The sequence below is a fragment of the Carcharhinus amblyrhynchos genome, chromosome 3, assembly GCF_965287045.1.
Source record: "Carcharhinus amblyrhynchos chromosome 3, sCarAmb.v2.hapA, whole genome shotgun sequence".
In the NCBI taxonomy this organism is placed as follows: domain Eukaryota; kingdom Metazoa; phylum Chordata; class Chondrichthyes; order Carcharhiniformes; family Carcharhinidae; genus Carcharhinus; species Carcharhinus amblyrhynchos.
Window position 1 is genome coordinate 121097364 of NC_137326.1, and position 24725 is coordinate 121122088.

The window sequence follows — 24725 nt, forward strand, 5'->3', positions numbered from 1 at the left end:
TAAAGATGGCAGATTTCCTTCCCTGAAGGACATTAGTGAACCAGATGAGTTTTTCCGACAATCGACAATGGTTTCGTGGTCATCAGTGGATTCATAATTCCAGACGTTTACTTAAATTCAAATTCCACCATCTGTAGTGGTGAAATTCGAACCCAGATCCCCAGAATATTAGCTGTGTTGCTGGATTAATAGTCTAACGATAATACCACTAGGCCATCGTCTCCCCATCACTTACTTGTCAACCAGGAAGAGTCCGCCCATAGACCAAGAATGCCTCCAGTCTCCCCTACGATGATCACAACCCTCCTCACCCCTAGACCCGATCTTACACTCACACCCTCCACCCTATCATCCACTGTGGCCTCCTTTCTCCTGCCACTCTGATTCCTCCCACTGTTCCTCATGGCCTTTCTCCTCATTCCCAGTCCCAATTTCTGACTCCCTCCCTCTTCTGGATCAGATGGGTAGGGAATGGAATGAAAAAAATTATAATAAAGCCCTGCCTTTAAATTCAGGAGGACCTCCACACTCTTGGCATTGCCAAGCATACATCAGCTGCAGAAATCATGTATTCTTCATTTATCAGCTATATGCAGTCAATGGAACTCTCATGACCATGAAATACAAGCTGTGCTTCTTCAACAATCCACCCTGCTTCCCTGTTAATAGCATGGCTATTGTGAAGTTGCCATTCTTTTGATATCCTTGTGAAGAAACCAAAGGGTATTCATTTATGCATACATAATAACATCGTGGGCAATCTGATTCCCATTCACTTTTAATCAATCCTGTAGCTGTATAAGTGTAAGATATAGTTTTTGGAATGCGCACATCATCAGAGGATTATAAGAACATTAAATAGCCATCAAGGAAATGTGGTCATCAAACTTTATCCGCTTTAATTTGTATAAAGGTGAGTTTCTAATGTACACTGCCAGTGGAGAAGCGGTGAAACCACTTGGCCTGTGAGAGGAAGTTGGGTGCTCCGGTTTTCCTCCCATAGTCCAAAGATTGATTGGCCATGCTAAACTGTAGTGGCAGCGGGATTAGCAGGGTAAATGTGTGGGATTGCGGGAATAGGGCCTGGATGGGATTGTGGTCGGTGCAGACTCACTGGGCTGAATGGCCTCTTTCTGTACTGTAGAGATTCTATGATTTTAAGTGTTCCACTATCATCTCCCCTACCCCTTTCTCAGTAGACAGGACATTTTTTTTGATTATTCTCTTCCTTCAATCTTACAGGGAATTCCTGGCACTTCAAGTCAAGGTCCCAAAGGCGAGAGGGGTTCATCCGGGACCCCAGGGTTCCCAGGTATTGCTCTGCAGTTTCTACTATTTTTAACAATGTTGTCATTTCTGATTAACACTCCAGCATGAACTTGCAATGATCTGCAGACTTGGCTACAAAACGTCCTGCCCAAAGGAACATTAATGTGGCTTTCAGCAGTAATATAAATGTATATTTTTTGATCTGAGGGACGACCTTGACTATTGCTGCAGAGTGCACTGTGGGACAGTGGTTAGCATTGCTGTCTCACAGCACCAGGGACACAGGTTCAATTCCAGCCTCAGAAAACTGTGTGGAGTTTGCACATTCTCGCCGCGTCTGTGTTAGTTTCCTGCAAGTGATCTACTTTCCTTCTACAGTCCAAAAATGTGTGGGTTAGGTTGATTTGACCATACTAAATTATCCCTTAGTGTCAGGGAGACTAACCGAGTAAATACATGGGATTATGGGACTAGGGCCTGAGTGAATTGTTGTCGGTAGAGGCTTGATGGGCTAAGTGACCTCTTTCTAAACTGTGGCAATTTTATGAATCATTCACCCATTCTAGAACCTGATTCCCACGTATTCCTCAATGCAAGAGGCAGGGATGGTGAGAGGGAATCACCAAACTAGCCAAGCAGCATGAATTAGTAACCAAATGAATTGCACCTGGAACCAAATCATAAAAAAGAAAAAAACATGACTTGCAATTATATAGCACTTTTGATATCCTCAGGACATCCTAAAGCACTTTACAGCTAATTATAGGAAAGCAAAATGGATGCTGGAAATCTGAAATTAAAACAGAATGTGCTGGAAAACTCAGCAGATCTGTCAGAATCTGTGGAATGAGAAACAGGGTTGATTGCGGAATTCTCCAACCTCACCCCGCAGTTGGGATTCCCTGATCCTGCTGCAGTGATGGAGTTTTGGCTGAGCACTAAATTCTCCATTCCCGCTGGTAGCAGTGGCGGGGTATATGAAACTGACAAATCCTTCTACAGAATAATTATGTTCTTTTGAAGAGTAGTCATTACTGTAGTGTGGGAATTGCTGCATTAAGCCCCTACTATGTGCAATGTGATCACGATCAAATAATGAGTGCAATCTTACTGACTGTTCACGCCACGGTCCCAGTGCAGCAAAGTCAGAGTATTTGGCGATCAGCCAAATCTCCGTTCACTGCACCAGGATGGGAAAATCCCACCAGTGGGAACGGCCAATGATATTGAATAAGGAATACATATTTGTCAGGACACCAGGATAGATTCCCTGTTCTTTGAAGTAGTGCCATGAGATCATTTACATCCACCTAATGGAGTAGTGTAACCTCTGATCTAAAAGAAGGCACCTTCAATAGTGCAGCACTTCTTCAGTACTGCACTGGAGTGTAGCCTGGATATTTGTGTTTAAATCTCTGGATTGGGACAACCTTCTGATGCAAGAGGCAATAGTTAAATGCAAGCCTCAGCCAGATAAGTCAATGGCCTGAATTCTCCGAACTCGCCTGCGGCTGGGATTCTCGGCAGTGATTGGAATTTTGCTGAGGGCCAAATTCTCCATTCTCGCTGGCAATGGTACTGGGATAAATGAGATTGCAGGATCCTGGCCAATAAATACCAGGGGGAAAATCGCTATTATGCTCCAGAGATCTCAGTTACCACAATATCAATTGACTTTGATTTGTGCTGCACTTTAATTTTCAGGCATTGATCCACACAGGAGTATAACTTGCTTACTTCTAGGAAATATGCTCAAGAGTAGGGGTAGAAATTTTGTAATTGAGTGATTTTGATTGATGTGTCCACGAAGTGGGAATTCGTCCATAAAGATGTTTTGACCTAAAACAAGCATAGGTCAGTTACCTATGAATTTCCTTGGTAAAAACCAACATTGTAACACACTTGCATCAAATACCAAGGAATTAAAAGTTTCTGCTTGAATTGGAATTATATTAGAGGTAGGAAAACGATAGCTGGGTTCAATGTCACTTGCCTGGTGTACAGTGAGTCAAACTTCTATAGACATCACAAATGTAGGGAGTATTTTAATGTCATAGTTAATGGATAAGTATTCTTCAGTCTCTGATGGGTTGCTTGGACTAGGTGGCCAGTTTATGTATTGCATATTCTATTTCAGTCTAATTTTGACAGTCTTTCTATTCAATCTTGTAGGTTTACAAGGTGACAAAGGAATTCGAGGCTTGGGTGGGGATACAGGATCACCAGGATTACCTGGGCTACCAGGTAACTTCACAGGTTAACAATAGCAAAGACTGATAAAGAAAATACTAATATCACTGAGTCATGAACTAACATTTCTTGCAAGCCATTTCTTTTTGAATAAAAGGTGAGTATGGTAATATCTTCTGCTATGTCATAAGCCTGATGGAGGAGCAGCGCTTTGAAAGCTTGTGATTCCAAATAAAGTTTTTGGACTTTAACCTGGTGTGGTGAGGCTTCTTGCTATGTCATAAGTGATTTTTAACTTTTGAAATTCATTTTAGTGTCCTTCTAGGTGCACATTGTAAAACCTCATGCGAAGGCACGTAACAGTGTCTGTTGCAATGAGGCTACAGTTTTCATCTAACACAGCATTGCAAAGTAAGGAATCAATGCTATAAGATTGTCATTCTTATATAGTAGGGAGGCGATGGCCTGGTGGTATTATCATTAGATTATTAATCGAGAAACTCAATAATGTTCTGGGACCCGGGTTCAAATTCCACTACGGCAGATGGTAAAATTTGAATTTAATAAAAAATATCTTGAATTAAGAATCTATTGATGACCATGAAACTATTGGTGATTGTCAGAAAAACCCATCTGGTTCACTAATGTCCTTTAGGGAAGGAAATCTGCTGTCCTTACCTAGTCCAGCTTGCATGTGACCATTGTCAACTATCAAAGTGGTTGAGTCTCAACTGCCTTTGGACAACTAGGGATGGGCAATAAATGTCAGACAGCGATGCCCATGTCCCATGAATGAATAACAAAAAAATTCTTCCTTTCATCAGCAATGAGAAGAATGATGATTGGTCATTTCTGCGTAAAAAGAAACAAGGGGGATATGGGGCCTATATGTTTATTATAATCTTGTTAGTTGTTTATTAATTGTGATGAATAAATGAACGTCTCTTTCAAAGGATTGAAAGAGATAGTAACAAATTTAAATGTTTACATTTGCTCTTAGGTCCAAAAGGGATGTCATCCCAAGAAGACGTAATAGTTGAAAAGGGCAATCCTGGTTTCCCAGGCGCACCAGGGCCTGAAGGACCCTGTGGAAATCCTGGATCTCCTGGACAACCTGGATGTATTGGTGTGTTCAAACCTCCAGAAGAACCTGACATTTGAATCTTACTCAGGCAAATGCTCACAAGCACCACAATCTTGCTATAAGGAAAAACTGAACCCATTTTGATCATTTTATAAATAAAAATGTGAGCAAAATCAACTAATTTTGTTGGGTTTTCGTACCCAATGTAAGCCTGAGGTGGATCTGATGCCTTTTTGGCTGTCACGGTATTTAAGCGTCTCTAGCAGCTGCTTGAAATCAGCATTAGGCTCCTAGCAAATGAGAATGAAGAGTCATACAGACATCTCAAGACTCCTCAGTAATTTGCTCATGGTGAGAGGAGCGTATCCCTGTAATACTGTTACTTTACGTGTAGTCCTTTAGTCTTAGTTTACGTGAATGTAGATCAGGAGGAAGTGCCTCCTAGCACGGTATCAATAACCCAAGCAACTACTAGCCCACACTCATTCCCACTTCCCAGTCTACCCTCTTCCAGAATCAAATGCGGGCCAGTACCAATCAGCATAACTATCTCAAATTGGTGTGCTGGAAAGTAGCAACCTATTACCAGACACCCAGTTATTGTTCATCAGAATTATGCTGAAGAGGCCTAAGTCCTAATTTTAAACAAAACCTCAAATCTCCATGTTCTGGTGTATCTTTTTGCAGGCCAAACAAGGGCCTAAACAAATTTCCAACTTTATATTTGTTTGATAATGTTTACCCATTCCTATTTGTTCCCTGACATTTAGCCATCTCATTTCAACTTAGACACTGAGGTAATTTTCAAATTGCTATTTGGATGTAAAACTTGCATTTCAGTGAAAAAAAAACAGTAGTTTCTATATAGGGCAAATTGATCTGCTTCCTACCTCCCATCAGTACTGAGAACAAATTTTATTCTATAGCCTCTGCATTTTGGTAGATTGAACCAGGCCAAGACTTACTCAGTTAATGATAGGACATTGGGGAGAATTATAGAACAAAGAGATCCAGCGGTACACATTCATAACTCCTTGAAAGTAAAGTCAAGGTGGACAGAGTGGTGCAGAAGGCATTCCGCGTGCTTGGTTTCATTGGTCATAAGATTGAATACAGGAGTTGGGGCACCTTGTTGAAGCTGTACAAGACATTGGTAAGACCACACTTAGAATACTTGTGTACAGTTCTGGTCACGCCATTAAAGAGAGGATATTATAACACTAGAAAGAGTACAGAAAAGATTTACTAGGATGTTACCAGGATGGTTTGAGTTATAAAGAGAGGCTGGATAAACTAGACTCTTTTCCCTGATGCATAGGAGACTTAGGGGTGATCTTATAGAGGTCTATAAAATAATGAAAGGCATAGATCAGTTAGATAGTCAATTTTTTTCCCAAAGGTAAGGGAGTCTAAAACTAGAGGGCATAGGTTTAAGTGACAGGGGAGAAATACAAAAGGGTCCAGAGGGGCAATCTTTTCACACACAGGGTGGTGAGTGTCTGGAACAAGCTGCCAGAGGTATTAGTAGAAGAGGGTACAATTTTGTCTTTTAAGCAGCATTTAGACAGTTACATGGGTAGGATGGGTATAGAGAGATATGGGACAAATGCGGGCAATTGGAACTAGTTTAGTGGTTAACAAAAAAGGGTGACATGGTCGAAGGGCCTGCTTCCGTGCTGTAAACTCTATCACTCTGGTCTTTCTTGCTATGCCCCAAATGAAGCAGGTCAGCACATTCCTGCATAACTATAATGCCAGTGCTGACCTTGAGTGGCATGATGAACAGGAAGTAGCTATGCCCATTACCGGGCAGAAAGAAATGGGACTGTCACTAGGCAGATTACCGTAAAATCATATGACGTAGTTGATTTTTAACTCAACCCATCAGGCTGGAAACTGGCTGCAGTACATAATCTAGCCACTGCAAACCACCAGCATTCCCTTTGACGTTAACTATGCCATTTCACCATCAGCTGCGCTAATATGTTCCCTTTCCAAGAGGCCCATTTCTCCCTTTATGACATGGCCCACTTCAACAATTCATCTACAGGAAAACTCTCATCCATTTGTTTGTATTTCCAGTCTCAATTATTCCAATTCTGTCCTCTCCTTCATCCTCCAGCCTCTCTTTCACCCTCCAGCCTCTTCTTCACCCTTCAAAACCTTCAGCCCCTCCAAAAGTTATGCTGTCCATACCTTCACCTGCGCACAGTTTCATTCATCCATTCGCCCTATATTTGTTGACCTATATTTGCTCAAGTCCCTTCATGGCAGCCCTTGCTTGTCTCTGTAGTCCTCGAGTAGCCCTACAATCCTCCAAGAACTCTGTGTTCCTCTTCTGGCTGCTGCCACATCTACTCCCTCATGCTGTGTCCATATCTGTTTGGAAGCTCTGGAATTCCCTTCCTAAGTCTCTCTATCTCTCTGTCCACTTTTAAGAGCCTCTTTTCAGCTTATGCTTTAACTGAGGTTTTAATTCACCCATTCAAATACTTTTTCTTTGGTTCTGTGTTAATTAAGTCCTGTTATGCTTTGTTGAAACAAGATGGAATATTTTCCTACATCAAGGGCACCATGTAAATACAAGTTACTTTTGTTTTGTTTTACCCACAGGGAACCCAGGTCCACCTGGTCCAGTCGGTGGTATTGGGCGTCCTGGACGTAGAGGACGTCCAGGACCTAAGGGGGTCCAAGGATTTGCTGGAGAACAAGGTAAGTAAGACAAGAGTTTTGAATAACAATGATTAATTCTTAAGAATCTATAATTATTGGGAGAGGGAAGACAGTGAGAGGAGGCATATGTCATTTCATATTAATAATACAACATACAGTTAAGATAATGGTATATTTAAAACAAATTACACCATCGTGTCTTTGTAAGTAAGCACACATTGGGCCCTATTTTACCATTTTGATTCTAAGTGCTGGGCGGACTTGAAACTGCGGTGTTTCGGATCTGACCTTTAGACCCGTTCTCAGGTGCCCCCATACACACTCTGCCTGAAAAAAATCAGTGAGTCCAAGTTGCGCTACAGAAGCTTATGGGTGGGGCTTAATGCACCCGAAATCCTGCAGCCGATCGACGCCTCTGACTTCACACGCGCAGAGAAAAAGAAGATAGAATGCAATTCCCCTGCTACATCGCTCCAGGGCCCCCAGTGACCTTGTCCCATTGTCACAACATTACTGACCCCCTTATTCCCCCACCCCTACATCACCCAGACCGATCACGGCCCACTCCCCCTTCCACCCACCAATTACAGGCAGAGTGACAGCAGATCCCCCCCTCATTTCCCACCCCCTGATCACAGGCAGAGTGGCAGCAGACTCCCCCTTCCCCTCAGTGATCATAGATAGAGTGGCAGCAAACCCCCCCATTTCCCCTCGCTAATCTCAGGCAGAGTGATGTGGAGATGCCAGTGTTGCATTTCACCTGAAGAAGGAGCTTGAGGGTCCGAAAGCTAGTGCTGCCAAATAAACCTGTTGGACTTGATGTGAGACTTCTTACTGTGCTCAGGCAGAGTGGCTGCGTACCCCCCCACCTTCCCCTCACTGATCACAGGCAGAGTGATGTGGAGATGCTGGCGTTGGACTGGGGTAAACACAGTAAGAAGTATGACAACACCAGGTTTAAGTCCAACTGATTTATTTGATAGTAAATTCACAAGCTTTTGAGGTTTACCTCTTCGTCAGGTGAATGAAGAGTTCTAAATCGGTTGGACTTAAACCTGGTGTTGTCAGACTTCTTACAGGCAAAGTGGCAGTGAACCCCCCACTTCCCCTCACTGATCTCAGGCAGAGTGGCAGCAGACCCCTTCCCCCCAACTGATCTGAAGCAGACAGCCATCAGATCCACCTCCCCTGCCCCCCACTGATCTCAAACCGAGAGCCATCGGAAGCTCGGCACTTAACTCCTTGGTAGCTGGAGCATCCGAATCGGACTTTTGTAGAGCACGCCTGTTTCATGTCGAATCTGGATGGGTGAACACAATGGTAAAGGGGGAAGTGCTGGTAAGGTTGGGCATGCAGCCCATTAAGTCAAGTTAAATGCATGCAAATACATGCCAGTGCCAGTTTCATCTGCAGTCCCGATCGCGACCATTTTTGAGTCTTGGTAAAGGGGAAACTGGCGCAGAGGCGGGCGCAGATTGTACTACTTGCCTCAAGCCCAGCTTCAAGTTTCCGTATCCAAAAACAGGCACAAAGCAATGGTGAAATTGGGCCCATACATAGTTTTTCAACCAAGATAGTGGCATTCTATTTTAATTGTGCGAGTGGGCGTCCTGAGATTTTGGTTTGATTTCTTGTCACATGCTTTGGGATACAGTGAAAAGTATTGTTTCTTGCGTGGTCTACAGACAAAACATACCATTCATAGAGTACATAGGGGAGAAGAGGATGCAGAATACAATGTTGCAGTCGCAGATAGGAAGTAAAGAAAGATCAGCTTAATATATGATAAGTCCATTCATTAGTCTGATGGCAGCAGGGAAGAAGCTGTTGTTGAGTCAGTAAGTACATGTTCTCAGATTTTTGTATTTTTTTCCTGATGGAAGAAGATGAAAGCGAGTCTGTCCGGGATGCGTGGGGTCCTTGATTATGCTGACTGCTTTGATCCCACTGGCAGAAACATGAAGTAAAAGTTTATTTATTAATCACAAGTGAGGCTTACGTTAACACTGCAGTGAAGTTACTGTGAAATTCCCCTAATCGCCACATTCCGGCACCTATTCGGGTCAATGCACCAACCCAGACTGTGGGAAGAAACCGGAGCACCCAGAGGAAACCCACGCAGTCACGGGGGAAATGTGCAAACTCCACACAGGTAGTGTGGCCCAAGCCGGGAATCGAACCTGAGTCCCTGGTGCTGTGAGGGCTAACTAGTGTGTCACTCCCATGATAGGCATAGTGTCACTCAGCAGAATTTTCACTTTTACAGACCAAGTGTGGTGGTGGGTGGAATTGTCAGCGTGTTTCCCCTGGTTGGTGGGGCAGATTTTCATGCTTGTAAGTTCATTAACTCTGCACCAGTGAGCTGCTCACACAATCCTATAGTAGGACAGGCTGTGATTTGACTGTTTTCTGTGGCCTCATGGGGTCAAAGTTCCTGGCATCATATTTAAGCAGCACCCAACACACATTCACTTTCTGCAAGCCAGCTCACTGAGACATCCACCAAGAGAAGCAAGCCCTGAGCACCACTTTTCAGCCACAACACCCTGGTGACTTTCCTCAAGGCCATCTTCCTGGCAGGGGTGGAACCATGGTCAGGCAGGTGACAAGGCTAGCCCACTGCACTGAGGTTGCTGACACCTGCAATGGTGGGTTTCCCTAAGGTATGGCAGAATAGGAACAGGGTAGCCAATGAGATTAAACCGAGATCTTAACTGATACAATTTTTTCAAAGCCATGTTGGCAAAGATGTTTTTGCTATTTTTGCTTTTGGAGTAAGTAAAATGAGGCAATAACATCACTAATTATTCATCTTGTTGCAAATTGAATACATGTTCTTTTTCTTAAATTAGGACCAAAGGGCTTTCCAGGTTCTCAAGGAAAGCAGGGAGGTCCGGGAATCCCTGGGCCATCAAGAATGGATATCCAAGGTGTTATCTTTACACGACATAGTCAAACTATAACGATCCCTCTGTGCCCAGGCAACACTAAACAGCTATATGTTGGCTACTCTCTCCTCCATGTGCAAGGAAACAAACGTGCATATGGACAAGATTTAGGTATGTTAATCCAGTCCTGAACAAATTTGTTACATTTTAAATGTGCTTAAAACATGATTGTTGCTTATCAGTTTTAATGTAATTCAGGGCTTCAGGCAAAAGAGCATTAGGGTGGCACACCTTTCTTCAAATTTAAATTTCACTTGTAACTATTCCACATCACATTAGTTTCATTTTATTCATGCATGCGTCATCATTATTTATTGAGACTAGCTTAGTCAGAGAGTTAAATGTACTGGTATGTCTCAAGGTTGGAATTAATTGATTGTTTTTTCCACAACACAGGAAGGAAATGTCCCCAACTCCCCTGTAACCAATGTATTTTTTATTCACTGTTTATTGAATTTTCATGTTTCATCCAAAGTTGTACTCAGCACAGGGCTGAACTTGCCCAGCTGTCCCTTCTTTCCACGCATTTCAAAGGAGATTGTCCAAAATCACTCTCAGCAGGGACAATTGAAATGTTGCTGGTGAACAAAGCCACTCAAGGACTCTGCCAGCTAACACCCTGAGATGGACTCCCATTTGGGCAGTACTGACACTGCCCTTGAGACCCCTCATTTTTTTTACCTTTTACCTATTTGCCATTTTCTTACCATGCCTGATCACACCCTTTGTCCTCCCCTGAATCCCTATTCCACTGCTCCATGCCCACAAACACACTCCACAATTCTTCTCACCATTAATTGACCCTGGCCGATACCAAGCCCTAGGCAGGTTGCCACTCTCATGCTTCACTCCCTTCTGCCACAGGGTTCAACAAGGAAAACTGTTGATCTTACACAGAACAGCACAAACCCACTGGTGCATGCCACCTTTCAGTGATTGTGAATTGGGTGCCATGAGATTCTCGTGTGTCGCTGACTTTATCTTAAAGGTAGAAAGTGATTTTAAAAATGTTTTACATCAATGAGTATTCATGGTATGCAAATGTTTTACAAGATCCTGGCACAGTATGACCTTGACACGCTGCAAACACACGCTGTTGACTTTATCACTGCAACCCACTATTGGGAAATTGAAATTTTCCAGCCCTTCTAATTAACTCACCCCATTTCTCACTCTTGTGAATTCCATAAAATCCTGCCAAGCTAGGGACTTTGAAGTTCAATTTGACAGCAGAAAGATGCTGTCCCACTTGGCATTTGGGAGTAGTGCTTAACTAGTGTGGTACACAGTGTAAGCTGAGCTGCACAGATTTCCATTATAAGTTTCTTTGTTTAATCTACTTGCTGATTAATGTGGTTTTCAGGAGCTGCTGGAAGTTGCTTGCCAAGATTCAGTGTCATGCCGTTCATGTTCTGTGATGTGAATGATGTCTGTAACTACGCATCAAGGAATGACTATTCTTACTGGCTGTCAACTTCAAGACAAATGCCTGTGAATCTGCCTCCAATCAGTGGACAAGAACTGAAGCCATTTATAAGCAGGTAGTGCTTTCAATAAACAATCTGTATGCACCTCTCCAAAAAGTCGAAAGATTGATATGCAGACAGGCTTAGCATGTTACCCAGTGAATAATTGATCACTATGGATCAGTGATGTGGAGTTGCTGGCATTGGACTGGGGTAGGCACAGTAAGTAGTTTCACAACACCAGGTTAAAGTCCAACAGGTTTATGTGGTAGCACGAGCTTTCAGAGCATTGCCCCTTCATCAAGTGAGTGTCTTTATGGTATATAAAGGGCATATAAAGACACAAACTCAATTACAAGACAATGATTGAAATGCAAGTCTTAACACGTAATCAAGTCTTTAAAGGTGCAGATAATGTGAGTGGAGAGAGGGTTAAGCACAGTCTAAAGAGGTGTGAATTGCCTCCAGCCAGTTAGTGAGATTTTGCAAGCCCAGGCAAGTCACGGGAGTTACAGATAGTGTGACGTGAATCCAAGATCCTGGTTGAGGCTGTCCTCATGTCATGCTACCAAATAAACCTGTTGGACTTTAACCTAAAGTTGTGAAACTACTTACTGCGACTGTGAATCAGTAAAGTCCCACATTCAATCACTGTATGCTCTGAGTTAACAGATCAAGGCATCAGTGTGACCCGTGGTATCCTGCAAGGACCTGTGTCAGAGCCTCAACTAATCACCATATTTAATAAGAACTTAAGAACATAAGAACATAAGAACATAAGAAATAGGAGCAGGAGTAGGCCATCTGGCCCTTCGAGCCTGCCCCGCCATTCAATAAGATCATGGCTGATCTGTCGTGGCTCAGTTCCACTTTCCCGCCCTCTCCCCATAACCCTTAATCCCCTCTCTTATCAAAAACCCATCAACCCGCTTCTTAAAAATATTTAGCGAGGCAGCCTCCACCACTTCAACGGGCAGAGAATTCCAGAGATTCACCACCCTTTGAGTGAAGAAGTTCCTCCTCAACTCCGTTCTGAACTGCCCCCCCTTTATCTTGAGGCTGTGCCCCCTAGTCCTACTGTCTTTTTTGAGCGGGAAGAGTCTTTCCACCTCTATCCTATCCATCCCATTCATCATCTTATACGTCTCAATGAGATCTCCCCTCATTCTTCTAAACTCTAACGAGTACAAGCCTAGTTTATTCAGCCTCTCCTCATAGCTCAACCCCCTCAACTCCGGTATCAGCCTAGTAAACCTCCTCTGCACTCCCTCCAAGGCCAAAATATCCTTGCGCAGGTGCGGCGCCCAAAACTGCACACAGTACTCCAGCTGCGGCCTCACCAATGCCCTATACAGCTGCAGCAAGACCTCCCTACTTTTATATTCAATCCCCCTCGCTATGAAGGCCAGCATCCCATTCGCCTTCCTGACCACCTGCTGCACCTGCAGGCTGGGTTTTTGCGACTCATGCACAAGGACCCTGAGGTCCCTCTGCACCGTCGCCTGCTGCAGTTTTTCGCCACGTAAGTAATAGTCCTTCCTACCATTCTTCCTACCAAAGTGGACCACCTCACACTTGCCAACATTAAATTCCATTTGCCATTTCCTGGCCCATTCGCCCAGCCTATCTAGATCCTTCTGCAGACTCTCCACACCCTCCGCACAATTTGCCTTTCCCCCAATCTTGGTGTCATCAGCAAATTTCGACACCCTACACTCGGTTCCCTCCTCCAGATCATCTATATAAATGGTAAAAAGCTGAGGCCCCAGCACCGACCCCTGGGGCACCCCACTAGTCACCAACCGCCAATCCGAATAGCACCCATTGACCCCCACTCTCTGCCTCCTATTTGACAACCAATCCTCTATCCACGCTAACACCCTACCCCCAACTCCATGTCCTCTGACCTTCTGCAGTAACCTCTTGTGAGGTACCTTATCAAACGCCTTCTGAAAATCCAGAAAGACCACATCCACCGGCTCTCCTCTATCCACCGCCCTAGACACATCCTCATAGAACTCCAGTAAATTGGTCAGACACGACTTCCCTTTAATGAAACCGTGTTGCGTCTGCCCTATCAAGCAATTCCCTTCAAGATGCCTCGCAATTTCCTCCTTAATGACGGATTCTAACATTTTACCTACCACAGACGTTAAACTAACCGGCCTGTAATTCCCCGCCTTTTGCCTGGCACCCTTCTTAAACAACGGCGTAACATTAGCCGTTTTCCAATCCTCCGGCACTTCCCCGGAATCCAGCGACGTCTGGAAAATAACCACCAAGGCATCCACTATCACCTCCGCCATTTCTTTCAGAACCCTCGGATGCATTCCATCCGGTCCTGGGGACTTGTCCACAATCAGCCCCTCCAGTCTGTCGCGCACCACCTCTCTAGTAACAGTAATGTCATTAAGACCCTCCAGTCCTACCACCTTTCCATCGCTATGATGGATTAGAAAGTCATATATCCAAAATTGCCAATGATAGGTGGCATTGTGAGCAGCCTGAATGGAAACACAAAATGAGATATTGATAGATTAAGTGATTAGGTAAAACTATAGCAAATAGATTTAAATGTAGGCAAATGTGAGGTCATCACTTTGGGACATAAAATGGATAAAACAGAGTAATTGCTGGAAGCAGTGGAATTTCAGAGAAACTTGGAGGTCCAAGTACATAGATCACTAAAATGTCATGAACAGATACAGAAAATAATGAAAAAGCATGAATGGCATGCTAGCCTTTATATTTAGAGAAATGGAATACAAGGGGGTAGAAGTTACGCTTCGGCTGTACAAACACCTGATTAAACCACACCTGTACTGTGACCTGTTTAATAATAGGGGTCTCCCATTTAATATAAAAATGAGAATTCTTTTCTCTCAGAGGGTTTTTAGTCCATGGAATTCTCTTTCCCAGAGAGCAATGAAGGCTGGATCATTGAATATTTTTATGGCTGAGTTACATAAATTTATCATTGATAAGGGAGTCAAAGGTTAAAGGGGTAGACAGGAAAATAGAAATGAGGCCACAATTCGAACAGCTATCAAATAGTGGAGCAGGCTCAAAGGGGCCAAATGGTCTACAAATAAATACTCTTAATTTGTAAGTTTCTACAAGTATTCTGGATATCACACCTTAGGAAGGATATATGGCCTTGGAGGGAGTGCAGTATAAGTTTGTCAGAACAATATCTGGACTCCAAGGGTTGGATTATGAGGAGAGTTTACACTAACTAGAGTTGTATTCCCTGGGATTTAGTAGATTAAGGGGTGATTTGATCAAAATTTACATGATATTAAAGAGGACAGATAGGATAGATGAAGGCAAACTATTTCTGTTCATTTTGTCATCTTAAAATTAGGGCCAGACCTTTCAAGAATGAAATTAGGGAACACTTTGATACATAAAAGATGGTAAAAGTTTGAGGAACTCTCTTCCATAAACGACAATCATTGCTCAATCAATTTTAAATCTGAGATTAATAGATTTTTGCTATTCAAAAGTATTAAGGCACATCGAGCCAAGGTTGGTGTATGGAGTTAGGATACAGATCAGCCATAATCAGCATGGAATGGTGGAACAGGTCAAGGTGCTAAATGGTCCACTCCGAAGTGGGTTGAATCTCTAATAATGACAAGACAGAGTACAGGAATGAGAGAGAAAGTCTGGTGAACTGGTGCGATGACAATAATCTCTCCCTTAGTGTAAACAAAACAAAGGAGATGGTCGTCAACTTCAGGAAGCATAGTGGAGCGGCACAGTGGTATAGTGGTTAGCACTGCTGCTTCACAGCGCCAGGGACCCAGGTTCGATTCCAAGCTTGGGTCACTTTCTGTGTGGAGTTTGCATGTTCTCCCCATGTCTGTTTGGGTTTCCTCCAGGTGCTCCGGTTTCCTCCCACATTCTGAAAGACATGCTGGTTAGGTGCAATGATCTGAACAGGCGCCGGACTGTGGCGACTAAGAATTTCACAGTAACTTCATTGCAGCGTTAATGCAAACCTTACTTATGACTAATAAATAAACATTAACATGCCCCTGTCTACATCAATAGAGACGAAGTAGAAATGGCCAAGAGCTTCAAGGTTTTAGGTGTCCAGATCACCAATAACCTATCCTGGCCCCTCTATGCCAATACTATCATTAAGAAAGCCCACCAAAGCCTTTACTTTCTCAGAAGACTAAGGGAATTTGGCATGTCTGCTACGACTGTCACCAACTTTTACCGATGCACCATAGAAAGCATTCTTTCTGGTTGTATCATAGCTTGGTACGGCTCCTGGTCTGACTAAGCTCGCAAGAAACTAAAAAGGGTTGTGAACGAAGTCCAGTCCATCACTCAAACCAGCTTCTCATCCATTGACACTGTTTACACGTCCCACTGCCTCAGAAAAGTAGCCAACACAATTAAGGACATGCACACACCAGATATGGTCTCTTCCAGGTTCTTCCGTGGGGAAAAAGTTACAAACGTCTAAGGGCACATACCACAAAAACAGCTTCTTCCCTGCTGCCATCAGACTTTTGAATGGACATATCTTAGATTAAATCGATCTTTCTTTACACCTTAGTTATTATTATAACACTACATTCTCCACTCTCTCCTTTCCTTCTCTATGTATGATATGCTTTGTCTGTATTTTGCACAAGAAACAATACTTTTCACTGAATATGAATACGTGTGACAATAAAAAACAAATCAAATCCTGTTCCTCTGTTCCTAGATCAGGGATGGGGAAATTAGTCAGTATTCCCATTCCTGATCATCACCCAGTGAACCTTATTGGAAATTCACATGTCTGAATATAGGTTGGTATTCTCCCAACCTGCTGCGCTGCTCAACGAGTCCAGTGTGCCGGAAGACAACAGCAGGGGCCTTCAGCGGGATTCACAAGTCACCCAGGCTGTTTTTTCTCAGAGTAATCAGCTCCACGCCAGAAATCAGCGCAGAGCTGATTAACATGCTGAAATCTGATTTTCAATATGATTAGTGGGCCCAAGATGGTAGTCTCGGGGCCCGCGAACATTTCCTCCCCCCCACTTCCCCGGGAGAGGTTCCCACCAGTTATTATCCTGCTAGCAGGGATAGAGTCTACTGTGGCTCCACCACGAGGTCAGGGGCAAGGAGGGGTTGCTCTTTGGGCAGTGCCAGCCTGGTACAATGGTACTGGCCAAGGGGCACACTAGCACTGCCCACCAGGCTTCAGGCAGTGCCAAGGCAGTAGAGCCAGAGGGGAACACAGCATACTGGGGGGTGGGGCCTATTGGGGGTGATTGGTTGTGGGAGGGAGCGGCTGCCACTTTGCAGTAGGATCGGTGGGAGGGAGGCGGGTGGTTGGAGATGGTCATCAGGGGTGGGGTGGTCGGGGCTAGCCCAGAGATCTGGTAGGCCAGCGATTGGGGGGGATGGGGGGGAAATGGGTTGGTTGGTCAGGAAGGCCAGGGATCAGGGGGAAGGAGGGAGTGTTGGGAGGTCAGCAACCGGGAGGGGGAAGCCAGCGATGGGTAGGGTGAGGGAATAAACAGGAAGCCAGCGATGGGGAGGTTCAGTGCGCATGTGCCAATCTCCCCACTGACAGATCAGCGCATGTGCAGTGGCCCGCTCAGTGCTATACTGCTGGCCTCTCGGGTGAGATAAGGCCCTGACCTATCCAACTTTCCGGCATGATGCACAGTGTGTCAGAGATTCGTTCAGGTAAGTATGCCCAAAAAACAGGTGGAAAATATTCTTGTGTTCCTGCCTGCTGGCCACTTCGTTGTTTTTGGGAGAATCCTAGCCATTGAGTGAAGAAAAGATTAGATTTGTTTTCCATATCTCAATAATTAGGCATCATCACCTTGAGCACAAAATTAAACATTCACAAAGAGGGCACTTTTTGTTTGCCTAGGAAAGATTGTTTCCTGATTTAATATATTTGAGCTGTTTCTATAGTACAGTCCACAGATAACTTCATCACTTTTCACACTAAAACACTGAATTGTCCATTAATTTCAACTACGATGTAAACGCAAGAATTCACAGCTAAATACAATACATTGGTCTGACAATAGTTAAGTGACTGAATAATAGTAGGCCACATTACGCTAATGGTAAATGTATCTTGTTATCTAGATGTGTCGTTTGTGAAAGTCCTGCAATGGTCCTAGCTGTGCATAGTCAAACTGTTCAGATCCCACCATGCCCAAGGGGCTGGAGGTCTTTGTGGATTGGCTATTCCTTTGTAATGGTAAGTATATGAACAACAACATCTTGTCCTAATACAGCATATTTAGTAGAAAAGGCACTTCACAGGGATATTAAAAAATAGAAATCTGACACTGAGTCAGATTGTAGATAACAGGGCAGATCATAGAATTTCAGAATTGTTATGGTGCAGAAGGAGGCCGTTTGGCCCGTTGTATCTGCATAGACTCTCCAAATGAGCATCATGGCTTAGTGCCAATCTCCCGCCTTTTCGCCATACCCGTGCACCTTGTTTCTATTCAAGTAATCATCTAATACCCTCTTGATTCCCTCAATTGAACCTGCCTCCATCACACTTCCAGACAGTGTGTTTCAGACCTGAATCACTCATTGTGTGAAAATGTTTTTTCTCTCATCATATTTGTTTCTTTTGCAAATTACTTTAAATCCATGTCCTCTCATTTCTGATCTGCTTACAAGCAGGAACAGTTTCTCCCTATGTACTCTGTCCAACCCCCTCATAATTTTGAACATCTTTATCAAATCTCCTCTTAGCATTCTTCTCTCCAAGGAGAACAGGCCCAACCTCTTTAAATGTATCTTTATAACTGAAGTTTCTCATCCCCAGAGGCATTCTTGTAAACCTCTCTGCACTCGCCCCAAATCTGTTCACATCCTTCCTATAATGTGGTGCCCAGAACTGTACATAATATTCCAGCTGAGGTCTAACTAGTGTCTTTTATAAGTCCAGTATAACTTCCTTGTTTTGTACTCAATGCCCTTATTAATAAAGCACAGAATACTACATACTTTATTAACTGCTCTCTCCATCTGTGCTGTCACTTTCAATGATTTATGCACATATACACCCAGGTCCCTTGATACTCCTGCACATCTTTAAGAATTTTACCCTTATTTAATTTGTTACTCTGTATTCTTCCCATCAAAATGCATCACCTCACTTTTCTCCATGTTGAACTTCATCTGCCACCTATCTGCCCACTCCACCAACTTGCCTATGTCCATTTGAAGTTCTACACTTTTCTCATCACAGTTTACAATACTTCCATGTTTCATGTCATCTGCAAACTTTGAAATTGTTCCCTGAACACCAAGATGTAGATCACTAATATCTATCAGGAAAAACCAACGGTCTCAATACCAACTCCTGGGGACTCCACAACAAATATTCCTCCAGCCTGAAAAATATCTATTGACCATTACTCTCTGCTTCTTATTTTTCAGGCAAGTTCATATCCTCATTGCAACTGTCCCTTTTCTTCCATTCACTGCAACTTTTGCTGGATATTAAAGATAGAAGGATGGTAGGAGTTGAAGGCCTGAATGTGATTACTGTCACTAGAGAGGTAGTGCTTGATAGACTTGCGGGACTGATGGTGAACAAGTCCCCAGGACCAGTGGATGCCTTAGTGATTATTTACAAGAATTCGCTGGATTCCGGGGAAGTGCCGGAAGATTGGAAAATGGCTAATGTTACGCCGCTGTTTACAAAAGGCAGGGAATTATAGGCCGGTTAGTTTAACGTCTGTAGTTGGAAAAATGCTTGAATCCGTCATCAAAGAAGAAATAGAGAGGTACCTGGAAAGGAATGGTTTGATAGAGCAGACGCAGCACAGATTCGTTAAGGGGAAGTCGTGTTTTACGAATTTACTGGATTTCTGTGAGGATGTGACTAGTGTGGTAGACAGAGGGGAACTGGTGGATGTCGTGTTTCTAGATTTTCAAAAGGCATTTGATAAGGTGCCACAACGAAAGGTTGCTTCAGAAGGTTAAGAACATAAGAAATAGGAGCAGGAGTAGGCCATCTAGCCCTTCGAGCCTGCCGCGCCATTCAATAAGATCATGGCTGATCTGTCGTGGCTCAGTTCCACATTCCCGCTCTCTCCCCATAACCTTTAATCCCCTCTCGTATCAAAAACCCATCGACCCTCGTCTTAAAAATATTTAGCGAGGCAGCCTCCACCACTTCAACGGGCAGAGAATTCCAGAGATTCACCACCCTTTGAGTGAAGAAGTTCTTCCTCAACTCCATTCTAAACCGTCCCCCCTTTACCTTGAGGCTGTGCCCCCTAGTCCTACTGTCCTTTCTGAGCGGGAAGAGTCTCTCCACCTCTATCCTATCCATCCCATTCATCATCTTATACGTCTCAATGAGATCTCCCCTCATTCTTCTAAACTCTAACAAGTACAAACCTAGTTTATTCAGCCTCTCCTCATAGCTCAACCCCTTCAACTCCGGCATCAGCCTAGTAAACCTCCTCTGCACTCCCTCCAAGGCCAAAATAGCCTTGCGTAAGTACGGCACCCAAAACTGCACACAGTACTCCAGCTGCGGCCTCACCAATGCCCTATACAGCCACAGCAAGACCTCCCTACTTTTATATTCAATCCCCCTTGCTATGAAGGCTAGCATCCCATTAGCCTTCCTGACCACCTGCTGCACCTGCAAGCTGGGTTTTTGCGACTCATGCACAAGGACCCCGAGGTCCCTCTGCACCGTCGCCTGCTGCAGTTTTTCGCCACGTAAGTAATAATCCTTCCTACCATTATTCCTACCAAAGTGGACCACCTCGCACTTGCCAACATTAAATTCCATTTGCCAGTTCCTGGCCCATTCGCCCAGCCTATCTAGATCCTTCTGTAGACTCTCCACACCCTCCGCGCAATTTGCCGTTCCACCAATCTTGGCGTCATCAGCAAATTTTGACACCACACACTCGGTTCCCTCCTCCAGATCATCTATATAAATGGTAAATACCTGAGGCCCCAGCACCGACCCCTGGGGCACTCCACTAGTCACTATCCGCCAATCCGAGTAACACCCATTGACCCCCACTCTCTGCCTCCTATTTGACAACCAATCCTCTATCCACGCTAACACCCTACCCCCAACTCCATGTCCCCTGACCTTCTGCAATAACCTCTTGTGAGGTACCTTGTCGAACGCCTTCTGAAAATCAAGAACGACCACATCCACCGGCTCTCCTCTATCCACCGCCCTAGACACATCCTCATAGAACTCCAGTAAATTCGTCAGACACGACTTCCTCTCAACGAAACCGTGCTGCGTCTGCTCTATCAAGCAATTCCCCTCAAGATGCCTCGCTATTTTCTCCTTGATGACGGATTCTAACATTTTACCTACAACAGACGTTAAACTAACCGGCCTATAATTCCCTGCCTTTTGCCTGCCACCCTTCTTAAACAACGGCGTAACATTAGCCGTTTTCCAATCTTCCAGCACTTCCCCGGAATCCAGCGACGTTTGGAAAATAACCACCAAGGCATCCACTATCACCTCCGCCATTTCTTTCAGAACCCTCGGATGCATTCCATCCGGTCCTGGAGACTTGTCCACAATCAGTCCCTCCAGTCTGTCGAACACCGCCTCTCTAGTAACAATAATGTCATTGAGACCCTCCAGTCCTACCACCTTTCCATCTCTAACACCCGGCAAAGTATTCACATCCTCTTCTGTGAAGACCGAAACAAAAAAGTCATTCAAGACCTCAGCCATTTGTCAGGATTAAATTCCATCTGCCATCTATCTGCCCAATATACCAACCTATCTATATCCTGCTGTGTCACCTGACAGTCCTCCTCGGTATCTGCCAAACCTGCCATCTTGGTGTCATCCGCAAACTTGCTGATCACACCACGTACGCCCTCTTCCAAGTCGTTTATATATACTACAAAGAGGAGAGGTCCCAGTACTGAGCCCTGCGGCACACCACTGGTGACTGACCTCCAGCCAGAAAAGGACCCTTCGACAACTACTCTCTGTCTCCTATCGCCCAGCCAGTTTTCGATCCACCTAGCTACCTGTTCTTGTATCCCATGTGCCTTAACCTTTTCTACCAGCCTACCATGAGGGACTTTGTCAAACGCCTTACTGAAATCCATATAGATGACATCAACGGCTCGCCCATCATCAACCGTTTTTGTCACCTCCTCGAAGAATTCCACCAGATTCGTAAGGCAAGACCTCCCCCGAACAAAGCCATGTTGCGTATCCCTAATCAGATCGCAACGCTCCAAATGCTCATACATCCTATCCCTAAGAATTTTTTCCAATAATTTTCCTACCACCGATGTCAAACTCACTGGTCTATAATTACCAGGGTTATCCCTATACCCTTTTTAAACAGCGGTACCACATTAGCTACCCTCCAGTCTTCTGGGACCTCACCTGTGTCCAAAAAAGAGACAAAGATTTGCATCAGAGGCCCAGCAATTTCATCTTTCACCTCCCTAAGCAGCCTGGGATAAATACCATCAGGCCCCGGAGCTTTATCCGTTTTTATGCTACCTAAAAACCTTAGCGCTTCCTCCCTCATAATGGATATTTCCTTCCACTAATCTACAGCTCCCTCCAAGACATTACAAGACACCAAACCCCTCTCCTTCGTGAATACCGACGCAAAGTATTCATTCAGGATCTCCCCCACTCCCTCAGACTCGATACATAGCTCCCCTCTTTTGTCCCTAAGAGGACCAATTTTCCCTCTAACCACTCTCTTGCTCCTAATATAAGAGTAAAATGCTTTTGGATTTTCCTTAATCCTATCAGCCAAAGCCATTTCATGCCCTCTTTTCGCCCCCTAACTCCCGTTTTTAGCTCCCTCCTACTCTCTCTATATTCTTCCAGCGCACTCTCCGTTCCCAGTTGTTTCGACCTAACATATGCCTCCCTCTTCTTCCTGACCAAGTCTTCGATACCCCCTGTAATCCACAGCTCTCTAATCCTGCCTTTCCCATCCTTCCTCTTTACCGGCACGTGCCTTTCCTGCAACATTATCAGTTTGCCTTTAAAAGCCTCCCACTTACCAACCGTGGACTTGCCAGCTAACAACCCCTCCCAGTGTCCTTCAGCTCCCTCCTAATCCAGCTATAGCTCGCCTTCCCCCAGTTCAGCACCCTCCCCTTCGGACGACACTCATCCCTTTCCATTTTTATCCTAAAGTAGATGGACTTGTGGTCACTGTTAGCCACATGTTCGCCTACCTCAACCTCAACCACCTGCCCTGGCTCATTTCCCAACACTAAATCCAGTATAGCGCCCTCCCTAGTCGGGCTAGTTACGTACTGCTCCAGGGACCCTTCCAACACACATTTTACAAACTCCTCTCCCTCCGTACCCCCAGCTCTAGGCACCTTCCAATCCACTCCAGGAAGATTAAAGTCACCCACTACAACCACCTTATTCTTTCTGCACCTAAAATGCCTCTGCAAATACCTTCCTCCACTGACCTCGGGCTGTTGGGTGGCCTATAGTATACCCCTAGCATCATAATCTCTCCCTTTTTATTCCTCAACTCCACCCACAGCGACTCAATGCCTAACTCCTCCATATTGTCCTCCCTCTGCACTGCTATGATGTGCTCCTTTACTAACAACGCCACCCCACCACCTCGCTTCAACCCTCCTCTGTCACACCTAAAACACTTATACCCAGGAACATTCAGCTGCCAGTCCTGACCTTCACGTAACCACGTCCCCTTGACTGTCACCACATCCTGGGTAGCATTTACCTCCTTGGTAAATATGGATGCAAAGTATTCATTTAATACCTCAGCCATGCCCCCAGCCTCTTTGTGTGATTTCCCTTTTAGGTCCCTAGTCGGTTCTACTACTCCTTTTATCACCCTTTTACTACTTATATGCCAATAGGAGACTTTGGGATTCCCCTTTATGCAGCTGCCAGTCTTTCCTCAGAATTGGTTTAGAACGGAGTTGAGGAAGAACTTCTTCACTCAAAGGGTGGTGAATCTCTGGAATTCTCTGCCCCTTGAAGTGGTGGCGGCTACCTTGCTAAATATTTTTAAGAAGCGGGTTGATGGGTTTTTGATAAGAGAGGGGATTAAGGGTTATGGGGAGAGGGCGGGAATGTGGAACTGAGCCACGACAGATCAGCCATGATCTTATTGAATGGCGGGGCAGGCTCGAAGGGCCAGATGGCCTACTCCTGCTCCTATTTCTTATGTTCTTATGTTCTTATTTCTCTAACTCACCTTCCTTCTGAACCTTCTGCATTGTATTCTGTACATAATATTCTGGGTGTTATTAACAGGGGAATAGAGTACAAGAACAAGGAGATTATACCAAATTTATACAAGACACAGTCCAAAGATGTGTAGGTTAGGTGAATTAAGTATGGTAAATGTATGGAGTTATGGGAATAGGGCAGAGAGGAGGCCTGGGTGGGATGCTCTTTCAGAGAATTGGTGCAGGCGTGATGGGCCAAATGGCATCTGTCTGCACTGCAGGCGTTCTATGGTTCACTGACATCTTTTGTTCCTTATCTTAATTTCTATCTCCTTTTTCATCCATGATGTGGATCGTGGCTCCACATCATGCTTACCACCAACATTGCAAACCACCAGCTCAAAGTGGAGAGGATCTCCAAGAAGATTGCGCATATCAACACATTATCTTGCATTTGTCTTGTCTATATATGCCCTATTTATGAACCCAACTCTCCACTCACCTGATGAAGGAGCAGCATCCAAAAGCTCGTGAAACCAAATAAATCTGTTGGACTTTAACTTGGTGTTGTGAGACTTCTTACTTTTTCACTCAGGGAGTGCTGTATTTTTTTGTCCTATGTTTCCCTTTTAAGAACATATACTTAGACTGTGTCTAGACCATTTTCATTTTGAAGGATGTCCATTGTTCAGCTACAGTTTTTCCTGCCAACCTCTTGTTGCAGTCTAACCAGCCCAGTTCTGTTCTTGCCCAATTAAAGTTGCCTGTCCAATTAATTATTTTACTCTGGATTGCCTATTTTCTTTTTCTATCATCTGATGACCAAAGTCTAGGCTAAAAGGGTAAGTTTTAAGGAGCATCTTAAAGAAGGAAAGAAAAGAGAGACAGAGAGATTTAAAGAAG

The 24725-nt window shown here is 44.3% G+C and overlaps 1 protein-coding gene across 1 annotated transcript in view; it reads left to right on the forward strand.

Annotated features, from left to right (window-relative positions):
- LOC145341260 (uncharacterized) overlaps window positions 1–24725 on the forward strand; it is a 217210-nt gene that overhangs the window by 183010 nt on the left and 9475 nt on the right. Inside the window, exons 44-50 of the mRNA XM_080186186.1 lie at window positions 1243–1312; window positions 3442–3513; window positions 4460–4585; window positions 7157–7255; window positions 10069–10275; window positions 11528–11705; window positions 17745–17859. Of these exons, the coding sequence (XP_080042312.1) occupies window positions 1243–1312; window positions 3442–3513; window positions 4460–4585; window positions 7157–7255; window positions 10069–10275; window positions 11528–11705; window positions 17745–17859 (867 nt within the window). The remainder of the gene's footprint in view (window positions 1–1242; window positions 1313–3441; window positions 3514–4459; window positions 4586–7156; window positions 7256–10068; window positions 10276–11527; window positions 11706–17744; window positions 17860–24725) is intronic.